Source organism: Phyllobates terribilis, unplaced genomic scaffold (assembly GCF_046119375.1).
Source record: "Phyllobates terribilis strain yellow unplaced genomic scaffold, ASM4611937v1 Scaffold_3__8_contigs__length_932513732, whole genome shotgun sequence".
In the NCBI taxonomy this organism is placed as follows: Eukaryota; Metazoa; Chordata; class Amphibia; order Anura; family Dendrobatidae; genus Phyllobates; species Phyllobates terribilis.
Window position 1 is genome coordinate 473,151,106 of NW_027362763.1, and position 12,539 is coordinate 473,163,644.

At 45.8% G+C, this 12,539-nt stretch overlaps 1 protein-coding gene across 1 annotated transcript in view; it reads right to left on the reverse strand.

Moving 5' to 3' along the window:
* Positions 1–341: 341 nt before the first annotated feature.
* Positions 342–12,539, reverse strand: part of TRAF3IP2 (TRAF3 interacting protein 2) — a 38,977-nt gene continuing 26,779 nt past the window's right edge. Inside the window, exons 6-9 of the mRNA XM_073675865.1 lie at positions 6,186–6,254; positions 5,363–5,476; positions 3,349–3,423; positions 342–3,084 (exon numbers count right to left, since the gene is read on the reverse strand). Coding sequence (XP_073531966.1) covers positions 2,914–3,084; positions 3,349–3,423; positions 5,363–5,476; positions 6,186–6,254 — 429 coding nt within the window. The 3' untranslated portion in view covers positions 342–2,913. The remainder of the gene's footprint in view (positions 3,085–3,348; positions 3,424–5,362; positions 5,477–6,185; positions 6,255–12,539) is intronic.

The window sequence follows — 12,539 nt, forward strand, 5'->3', positions numbered from 1 at the left end:
GCTGTGTTATACACTCATGTGAGTGAGCCCTTAAGCTGGATTTCCAGGTCTGTGTATATTTGCATTATGATATTAATCGAAAAATAAAGTTTATGGCAAGAAAAATAATCAGTTTGTTGATCTTCTTTTCCAAATTTTTGTAAAGTTATTTTACTTAAATTTTCATGCATCTTTATGTCCCTTGTAGTCATGAATTTGCCGTCTATCTCCACTTACACCTTGTGGTAGTGAATTGTGTGACCCATTACCACATGGCAAAACCACATTTTACTGATAATTGCCTTTAAAAATGTGGTCATTAATCTATTTTTGCAGGGAGAACACATTTTCTAAATGATTGCAATAAAGTGTTTTTTTTTTTGCTGTATGGTATTTGGCCACATGTGACATTACTAACTAATAACTAATTAATAAGAGGGTGCGTTCTGAAATCTCTGTCTTTGACACTCCATAATTCCCTTCTCCCAACGTCCCCCAAAAACTGTAATATATATTTCTAAAATAAGCTAATTTCCATTTTTTTGGTGTTCACTTGTCAGTTATGATACAACATAGAGCATAAGGTTTTGGTGAACAATGACCAGGTGCAGTAATGAGTAAAATAATGGGGTAGTTTTTCTAAAACTGTCCTAATAGGAGACAACTTAGAATTAGACTAATGTCCTAAATTTATCCCAGTGTCTCATACTGAAAAATTTCCCCAGTACAGTCCTACTCATCATTATTGGCACCCATGAAGTTTAAGTGCATAATGTGAAATATTTCCTGAAAAAACATGAATCAAATGAAACAGTTTTTTTGTATAAAGCACTTGTGTTAAATACAAAAGAGCAAATGATAAACAATAATTTAAAACAAAAAACAATGGGAGGGAAAAATAGAAAAACCTAAAGCTTGCTGTGACACTGGTATTGGCACCCTTTACATTAATTCAGTATGGAAACACATTTTAACTCGCCTGTGGTAAATCACAAAAGAGATTCACCTGTGATTAATTGTCGGTGCCCATGTGACATGAATTAGCCAATGAATGATGACTTCAGTGTTTTAAAAAGCCACATAGTAGGTCATGTTCCTTTGTCACAATGATAAAGACAAAGGAGCTGTCTGAGGACATCAGAACTGCTATTGTTAGCAAGCACAAGACTTCCAAAGGTTATAAGGCCATCTCCAGAGAGGTTGGTATCCCAGTTTCAACAGTGTGCAATGTTATTAAGAAGTTTGCCAAGCTTTGAACCATCAAGAACCTCCCTGGACGTGGGAGAAAGAGAATAGAAAAATTGACAAGAGATGTCTTCGAAGTTTGGTGCAAATGGTGGAAAAAACATCACATCAAACATCCAAAGACCTGAACTTGGAACAGTCTGGGGTCATGGTTTCAACAAGTACCATAAGCCGCACCCTAAACCAAGCAGAGCTTTGCAAAGGCCAAGGAAGAAACAACTGCTGAAGAAAAGACATAATAAGAAATGAGAGATCTTTGCCAAAGAGTACCTTGACAAACCACAATCCTTCTGGGAAAATGTTGTGTGGACAGATGAAACAAAAATAAGGCGTTTTGGCAATGCAAAGCAACAGTTTGTTTACAGACGGCGCAATGAAGCTTATAAGGAAAAGAACACCTTACAAACAGTTAAGCATAGTGGAGGATACATAATGCTGTGGGGTTGCTTTGCTGCATCAGGTACTGGAGGCTTTGAAAGTATCACAGGAATCATGAAATCAGAGAATCATCAAGAGATTTTAGAGCGAAATATCCTACCCAGTGTAAGAAAACTTGGTTTGAGTCGAAGATCATGGGTCCTCCAGCAAGACAATGACCCAAATCACACATCCAAAAGTACACAGGAATGGTTGAAAAAGAAAAAATGGACTGTTTTAAAATGGCCAGCAATGAGTCCTGACCCCAATCCCACTGAAAATCTTTGGGGTGAGATGAAATCTGCCAGTGGGAAAAAGAACCCTTCAAACATTCAAGAGCTTGAACAAACTGCAAAGGAAGAGTGGGAGAAAATTCCACCTGAGAAGTGCAAGAAGCTTATAGATGGCTACAAGAAACATTTGGAGGCTGTCATCAATGCCAAAGGGTTTGCAATCAAGTATTAATTAGGGGTGCATTTATTGCTGCACATGCTGTTTATTCTGTTTCTTCTTTGAAATTGCAACATGGAAGTTGAAAAACAATGTTTTATTGTTGTATTACTTTGGACCACTAATTAAAAAATCCTGAGGATATAACTTTGGTACATTTCCATTTATTTTTGAAGATATTGTACAGTCTATGAAAAAAATGAAGGGGTGCCAATAATGGTGAGCAGCACTGTAAGCCACCTCCTGTTGGGCAAGGCACAAAATGTGGCGATCATCATGTGTGCAAGCAATTCGCACATATTTTTAATAGTAAATCTGCCCCAATGTCTTCGCTTTTCTCCACTATTGCAGCTTATAGAATGTACATAAAAATTGGAATTTTTCTTGCATAATAGCTAAAAAAGAACATAGTAAATTGACATTAACAAAGATTCTCTGGACAAGTTAACCAAATGATCTCGATTGAGCTAATATTGTAGTAAAGAAAATATAAATGTTCAGTTTAGCTCTCACTACTTAACCATAATTCATACGTGTGCTTGGTGACTTTGGATTTTGGATATTCGGAGTGACTGTCAAATGCAGAGTCACTGTTATTCTTCGGATATGTTCACATCTCTGATTTTCTTGATGTATTCCCATACACTTTTGCTTACCACAAAACAATGTGCAATATGATTCCGGACTGCAGAAGTAAATTTATCTGATGGTGTAAATAAAATGTTAATCTCAAGACTTTTCTGGAATGTCAATGATGTCCGATTGTTTTTTTTATGATGATCCTTGCCAAGCCTCTCCATAAGATGATGCGCTTTTACTTTTCTAATAGTAAGAGCGATGTTGTTCATTTATATTTCTAACTTCCAGGATTGGTAATTGACCAACTGGGGGAATAATATATTCCTCCTCTCGTAGCAGACGCAGGAATAATCTCCCCGTATCACACGGCCATCGATAAATGTGTGTGTTTTTCAGCCAGTTAGGCACATGTTCCTAAAAAAAAGATGGAACACGTTGTGAAAATCTGCAGCATAAATTGTCATACTATGGATTTAACATCTGCACCCCAAGTCAACACTCTCACAGATTTTTCCACATTGTGTGAGTATAAAATTTGGTAAAAACTTATCCACCTTAGTGCCAAGGAAAACGTGTTTTTTTGCCTGCAAATTGAGGTGGAAAATCTGTAGTATATCTGCCCCGTGTGAACATACCATAAAACAAATGTTGTTTTGCTGATGTTAATATTGAACTGACCTCTGTTGCATTGGGGAAAAGTACAGGAATGAATCTGAAGTTCATGCTTCCTTGTTTTATGAACTCCATTTGCATCTATAATGAAACATAAAAATCACATAAAGCTTGTAACACAAATACAGCGTTTAGTAAGGCTACAGTACGTTCCCAATATGAGCTTTTGGTGAGTTTTGATGTTGCAGATTTTCCGCATCATTTCTGCACCCATTAAGTAAAATAAGTTACTTGCATTTTTTCGAAAATACGCAGCGTAAAAAAAATCACCAAAAACTCCATCATGGGAACGTAACCTAAATGTACAGACTTTGATCATAAGAGTAAACAAAGATCATTGAACCCTTGCTTCAAAGATATGAAGATCTGGGAAAAGCATTGAGATAAGTGAACAGTACAATCTGGTTATTTAGAAGATATTTTCAAGAGAAGAAGCAATAATGTATAAACATGTAGGGAGCTTTTCATTTTCGCTCTCTGTTTTTGAGGTAACCCATATTCCTAAAATGCTCAACTGTAATTTTTTGTCACAAAGCTTTTTCAGAATGAAAAATATCTGATAAAAAGCTGCTTTTTTAACAGCTTGACAAGATACAAAATCTCAAGAATTTTTTAAATGATGAAATAACATGGTAATTCAAACTGCAGCCCGCACTAGTCATGTGTCAGTAGGGCCTGCAGGCTGAAGACATACAGCTCCCGAGACCTGTGTCTCAACTGACAAGAGCTGTATTACACATACCTCAGTAGACGTGTGATGTGTGATCAAGCATATCTATTCCTCCCTGAGCACAATAGGGGTTATACCCAGCTTAATCCTCATCAATGTTGGCTTGATTTCCAGTTGAGCGCAGTCAGTTTCCATGCACTGTTAAAAAGCTGTCAGACTGATGGAGGAGGAGGTAGAGGATAAGGAGGAAGAGGAAAGAGGACGAAGCTGAAGATCTCCACACCAAGCACAATCAGTTTAAAACATATTTCTTCACACATTACTGTCGTGCTCCCGGATGCTAACTGAGTTATATGTCATACAGCTCTTGTCAGTTGAGACACACGTCTAGAGAGCTGTATGTAAGTCTGCAGCCCGTACTGACATGTTACTAGAATGGACTGCAGTTTGAATTATATCACGGATGCCATTTTAAAAAGGAAGAAAGCTAGCTCAACACTGCAGCAAAAACATCCATTATGCCAGGAACCACGTTCTGACTGGACATGAGGTAATGAAGAACAAAAAAAGGGAAAAAATGTTCCAGGTCCAGGATGAAAAATAAAACGTTTCTTTATGAGAAAATCCTTAAAAACACATCAGGTGGACAATGAGGTGGAAAAACAGAAAGCAAGACGTTTCGAACGCTATGCAGCTCAGATCACAAACTTCACTGTCCTCTGCGCGGATCCTGCCAATGCTATGAAGGACGGCTCTTCAGCTGACAAGCGCTGCGATATTCTGCTTGTTATTAGAAAGCATATCACAACTCGGACACCCTGTAAATCATTGAAAGGTAGCCTCCACCAGTGACGTACTCTTGTCACTTTGTCTGATTCCGGTGCTCAGATTAGAAATAACAAAACATGAAGCGCTCATAGAAGCAGTGCAGGAAATAAAAAAAATTTCAAAACTCAAAAAATGATTCAAAACTGCAACTCATCCTGCTGAAAACAAGCCCTTATATGGCTATATCGACAGATAAATAAAAAGAAGTTGTGAAAAATTGTCTGGTCTTAAAAGGGGTTAAAGACAACTTTGAACTGTGCACTTTTACTCTATGGTCTCTTTAAAAACCACCTACCGTATTTCTTCCAAGATGCATCAAAAAGGGGAAAACATAAAAAAACATAAGAAATGCAATAATGAGAGCAGATCACTATTACGTATTTTGAATAGAGCTGCTGGCATCTATAGAAATAATGCAGTGGAAAAAAGCTGCATTTTTGCACAAGGAAACACGGCATTAACTGATTAACAAAATGATAAACTACCGTAGTTTGTGAACATATGAAGGAGATTGTTACTCACCAGTCTGTGAATGTATCGTGTGTGTAAGCCGTGATCATCACTAACGTGAATCAAGTCCATTTCAACGTCCTTTTTGTACTGTGGGCTGATCGCTATGATGATCATCACATTTGTCTATTCAATTACAAAAATTAGACAAAATATATGTAAGTTAGGCTCCACTAAAATGCACACACAAATGATGTCTCTTCTGGATAAAATGAAACAAATGTGTGCTGTACAGCCCCAAATACTACACATTTCAATAGTGTTTATTATTATTATTATTGTTATTATTATTATAATCAGTCTTTTCTTAAACTGCATCTGCAGAAAAATATTTAATGTTAAATTAGAAACAAAACTAGATACACTAAATTATAAAAATTACTAATATAAAACACTAAATAATTGAATTCATGCCTATTCACATTCAGATGTCATACAATAGCCATTCCCTCCATGGCAATAGATGTAGAAAGGTGTACGGTATTTGGCCATGCCAAGGGAGCGCAAAACAGATATTTTGAACAATAATGTATAGCATTCAATTAGTGAGAAAATATTAATGATTTCCTCTGTAGCTGGTTGATGGGCTGGCTATATGCCTACATACTCTAACAGAGGTATTCCAGCAATGGCCACTGCTTCATTAATTAAGAGGCAGGGGTGTAACTATACTGGGTGTAGGGGTAATGGTCACACCTGGCCCTGGAGCTTAGGGTGGTCCAACAGATCCCATCAGCCATTATGAAAAGACTAATAATGTCACTGTTGGAGATTTTGCATTAGGGCCTGCAAACTTAAAGTAACACCATTGTTAAGAGGTATATACTATACTTACATCACTGAGATATCTCTCCATCCACCTGATGATGTCCATTCCCCGAATTGATCCTTCAAAAATGTCGATCTAAGATAAAGATAATAAATAATGTCAAATTTGCAGCATAAGATGGAAATGAAATGAAGAAAATTAAATGGCCACAGCACCAGCCATTTGGTTGCCCAAGGTGTTTATTGATGGCTCATTCCCCTGTTCTTATGGCCATAAACATGCTCAATCTATAATATAACCGGCCAAGCGTCCCTCTGTCTGAAGCCTCTACAGACTAAGCATGCGCGATGCGTAGTCTGGCTCCAGACAGAAGAACACATGGAGCAGTTACAGGTAAGAGGAGTGTATGGCGCCGGAGATTGGGGGATGAGGGGTACCATACATACCAGGATTGGGGGATGAGGGGGTCACACATACCAGGATTGGGGGGATGAGGGGACCATGCATACCAGGATTGGGGGACCATACATACCAGGATTGGAGGTGAGCGGACCCTGCATACCAGGATTGAGGGATGAGGGGCCACGCATACCAGGATTGAGGGATGAGGGGCCACGCATACCAGGATTGGGGGACCATACATACCAGGATTGGAGGTGAGTGGACCATGCATACCAGGATTGAGGGATGAGGGGCCACGCATACCAGGATTGAGGGATGAGGGGCCACGCATACCAGGATTGGGGGACCATACATACCAGGATTGGAGGTGAGTGGACCATGCATACCAGGATTGAGGGATGAGGGGCCACGCATACCAGGATTGAGGGATGAGGGGCCACGCATACCAGGATTGGGGGATCAGGGGTACCATACATAAAAGGATTGGGGGATGAGGGTTACCATGCATACTAGAATTGGGGGATGAGTGGTACCATACATACCAGGATTGGGGGAATGAGGGGACCATGCATACCAGTATTGGAGGGTGGGGGGACCATGCATACCAGGATTGGGGATGAGTGGACCATGCATAACAGGAATGAGGGATGAGGGGCCACGCCTACCAGGATTGGGGGATGAGGGGTACCATACATACCAGGATTGGGTTATGAGGGGTACCATACATACCATGATCTATAATATAACCGGCCAAGCGTCCCTCTGTCTGAAGCCTCTATAGACTGCGTATGTGCAACGCGCAGTCTGGCTCCAGACAGAAGAAAGCATGGAGCTGTTACAGGTAAGAGGAGTGTATGGCGCCGGAGATCGCGGTATGCGTAGACACTGAACGCATACAGTGATCTTCGGCGCCATACGTACATACTTACCTGACCGGGGGGAGCGTTGCCGTGGCGCCTCTCTTCTGGCCAGAGACTGGGTGGCAGAGTGAAGGCGTCGGAATCGGCGCATGCGCATAGCGCTATCCGGCGCCATTTTACTGAAGACACATTTGCAGTGTGTCTTCAGCAAAATGCCGCTGGACAGCGCGGTATGGGCACGCGTGTACTCCGGCACCACACTCCTCCCCCGGCCTCCAGCAGAACAGGACGCAGCAGCGCTGGAGCACAGGAAAGAAAGGTGAGTATAAGTGTTTATTTTTTTGTATGTGTGTACAGCGTGAAAGGGATGAGGGGTGCCACACATATCAGGATTAGGGGGTGAGGGGACCACACATACCAGGATTGGAGGGTGAGGGGGCCACACATACCAGGATTGGGGGGATGAGGGGTACCAAGCATACCAAGATTGTGGGGTGAGGGGACCATGCATACCAGGATGAGGGGTACCACACATACCAGGATTGTGGGGTGAGGGGACCATGCATACCAGGATTGGGGGGTGAGGGGACCATGCATACCAGGATTGTGGGGTGAGGGGATCATGCATACCAGGATGAGGGGTACCACACATACCAGGATTGTGGGGTGAGGGGACCATGCATACCAGGATTGTGGGGTGAGTGCATCATGCATACCAGGATGAGGGGTACCACACATACCAGGATTGGGGGGTGAGGGGACCATGCATACCAGGATTGGGGGGTGAGGAGACCATGCATACCAGGATTGCAGGGTGAGGGGACCATGCATACGAGGATTGGGGGGTGAGGGGTACCACACATACCAGGATTGGGGGGGTGAGGGGACCATGCATACCAGGATGAGGGGTACCACACATACCATTATTGGGGGATGAGGGGACCATGCATACCAGGATTGGGGGGTGAGGGGACCATGCTTACCAGGATTGGGGTGTGAGGGGACCATGCATACCAGGATTGGGGGGTGAGGGGTGCCATGCATACCAGAATAGGGATGAGGGGTACCATACATACCAGGATAGGAATACGGGGTACCATGCATACCAGGATGAGGGATGGGGTGCCATGCATACCAGAATGAGGGATACCATGCATACGAGAATGGGGATGAGGGGTACCATGCATACCAAGATAAGGATGACGGGTGCCATGCATACTAGAATGAGGGATTGGGTGGCATGCATACCAGGTTTCTGGGATGAGGAGGCCATACATACCAGAATTGGGATGAGGGGTGCCATGCATACCAGGATGAGGGATGGGGTGCCATGCATACCAGGATGAGGAGTACCATACATACCAGGATAGGGATGAGAGGTACCATGTATACCAGGATTGGGGATGAGTGGACCATGCATACCAGGATTGGGAATGAGTGGACCATGCATAACAGGAATGAGGGATGAGGGGCCACGCATACCAGGATTGGGGGATGAGGGGTACCATACATACCAGGATTGGGTTATGAGGGGTACCATACATACCATGATCTATAATATAACCGGCCAAGCGTCGCTCTGTCTGAAGCCTCTATAGACTGCGCATGTGCAACGCGCAGTCTGGCTCCAGACAGAAGAAAGCATGGAGCTGTTACAGGTAAGAGGAGTGTATGGCGCCGGAGATCGCGGTATGCGTAGACACTGAACGCATACAGTGATCTCCGGCGCCATACGTACATACTTACCTGACCGGGGGGAGCGTTGCCGTGGCGCCTCTCTTCTGGCCAGAGACTGGGTGGCGGAGTGAAGGCGTCGGAATCGGCGCATGCGCATAGCGCTATCCGGCGCCATTTTACTGAAGACACATTTGCAGTGTGTCTTCAGCAAAATGCCGCTGGACAGCGCGGTATGGGCACGCGTGTACTCCGGCGCCACACTCCTCCCCCGGCCTCCAGCAGAACAGGACGCAGCAGCGCTGGAGCACAGGAAAGAAAGGTGAGTATAAGTGTTTATTTTTTTGTATGTGTGTACAGCGTGAAAGGGATGAGGGGTGCCACACATATCAGGATTAGGGGGTGAGGGGGCCACACATACCAGGATTGGAGGGTGAGGGGGCCACACATACCAGGATTGGGGGGATGAGGGGTACCAAGCATACCAAGATTGTGGGGTGAGGGGACCATGCATATCAGGATTGGGGGGTGAGGGGATCATGCATACCAGGATTGTGGGGTGAGGGGATCATGCATACCAGGATGAGGGATACCACATATACCAGGATTGTGGGGTGAGGGGACCATGCATACCAGGATTGGGGGGTGAGGGGACCATGCATACCAGGATTGTGGGGTGAGTGCATCATGCATACCAGGATGAGGGGTACCACACATACCAGGATTGGGGGGTGAGGGGACCATGCATATCAGGATTGGGGGGTGAGGAGACCATGCATACCAGGATTGCGGGGTGAGGGGACCATGCATACGAGGATTGGGGGGTGAGGGGTACCACACATACCAGGATTGGGGGGGTGAGGGGACCATGCATACCAGGATGAGGGGTACCACACATACCATTATTGGGGGATGAGGGGACCATGCATACCAGGATTGGGGGGTGAGGGGACCATGCTTACCAGGATTGGGGTGTGAGGGGACCATGCATACCAGGATTGGGGGGTGAGGGGACCATGCATACCAGCATTGGGGGGTGTGGGGTGCCATGCATACCAGAATAGGGATGAGGGGTACCATACATACCAGGATAGGAATACGGGGTACCATGCATACCAGGATGAGGGATGGGGTGCCATGCATACCAGAATGAGGGATACCATGCATACGAGAATGGGGATGAGGGGTACCATGCATACCAAGATAAGGATGACGGGTGCCATGCATACTAGAATGAGGGATTGGGTGCCATGCATACCAGGTTTCTGGGATGAGGAGGCCATACATACCAGAATTGGGATGAGGGGTGCCATGCATACCAGGATGAGGGGTACCATACGTACCAGAGTAGGGATGAGGAGTATCATGCATACCAGGATGAGGGATGGGGTGCCATGCATACCAGGATGAGGGGTACCATACATACCAGGATAGGGATGAGGGGTACCATGTATACCAGGATTGGCAATGAGGGGCCCATGCATACCAGGATAGGGATGAGGAGTGCCATGCATACCAGAAAAGGGATGAGGAGTGCCATGCATACCAGGATGGGGGTGAGGGAGCCATGCATACCAGGATTGGGGATGACGGACACATGCATACCAGGATTGGGGATGAGGGTTGCCATGCATACCAGGATTGGAGATGAGGGAGCCATGCATACCAGGATTGTGGGGTGAGTGCATCATGCATACCAGGATGAGGGGTACCACACATACCAGGATTGGGGGGTGAGGGGACCATGCATACCAGGATTGGGGGGTGAGGAGACCATGCATACCAGGATTGCGGGGTGAGGGGACCATGCATACGAGGATTGGGGGGTGAGGGGTACCACACATACCAGGATTGGGGGGGTGAGGGGACCATGCATACCAGGATGAGGGGTACCACACATACCATTATTGGGGGATGAGGGGACCATGCATACCAGGATTGGGGGGTGAGGGGACCATGCTTACCAGGATTGGGGTGTGAGGGGACCATGCATACCAGGATTGGGGGGTGAGGGGACCATGCATACCAGCATTGGGGGGTGTGGGGTGCCATGCATACCAGAATAGGGATGAGGGGTACCATACATACCAGGATAGGAATACGGGGTACCATGCATACCAGGATGAGGGATGGGGTGTCATGCATACCAGAATGAGGGATACCATGCATACGAGAATGGGGATGAGGGGTACCATGCATACCAAGATAAGGATGACGGGTGCCATGCATACTAGAATGAGGGATTGGGTGCCATGCATACCAGGTTTCTGGGATGAGGAGGCCATACATACCAGAATTGGGATGAGGGGTGCCATGCATACCAGGATGAGGGGTACCAGAGTAGGGATGAGGAGTATCATGCATACCAGGATGAGGGATGGGGTGCCATGCATACCAGGATGAGGGGTACCATACATACCAGGATAGGGATGAGGGGTACCATGTATACCAGGATTGGCAATGAGGGGCCCATGCATACCAGGATAGGGATGAGGAGTGCCATGCATACCAGAAAAGGGATGAGGAGTGCCATGCATACCAGGATGGGGGTGAGGGAGCCATGCATACCAGGATTGGGGATGACGGACACATGCATACCAGGATTGGGGATGAGGGTTGCCGTGCATACCAGGATTGGAGATGAGGGAGCCATGCATACCAGGATTGGGGATGAGGGTTGCCATGCATACCAGGATTGGAGATGAGGGAGCCATGCATGCCAGGATTGGGGATGAGGCATGCCATGCATACCAGGATTGGGGATGAGGGGTACCATGTATACCAGGATTGAGGATGAGGGAGCCATGCATACCAGGATTGGGGATGAGGGAGCCATGCATACCAGGATTGGGGATGAGGGGTGCCATGCATACCAGGATTGGGGATGAGGGGTGCCATGCATACCAGGATTGGGGATAAGGGGTGCCATGCATACCAGGATTGGGGATGAGGGGTACCATGTATACCAGGATTGGGGATGAGGGAGCCATGCATACCAGGATTGGGGATGAGGGAGCCATGCATACCAGGATTGGGGATGAGGGGTGCCATGCATACCAGGATTGGGAATGAGGGGTGCCATGCATACCAGGATTGGGGATGAGGGAGCCATGCACACCAGGATTGGGGATGAGGGAGCCATGCATACCAGGATTGGGGATGAGGGAGCCATACATACCAGGATTGGGGATGAGGGGTGCCATGCATACCAGTATTGGGGATGAGGGGTGCCATGCATACCAGGATTGGGGATGAGGAAGCCATGCATACCAGGATTGGGGATGAGGGAGCCATGCATACCAGGATTGGGGATGAGGGGTGCCATGCATACCAGGATTAGGGATGAGGGTTGCCATGCACACCGGGATAGGGGATGAGGGGTGAAATGCATACCAGGATTGGGGATGAGGAAGCCATGCATACCAGGATTCGGATGAGCGGCCATGCATACCAGGATAGGGATGAGGAGTGCCATGCATACCAG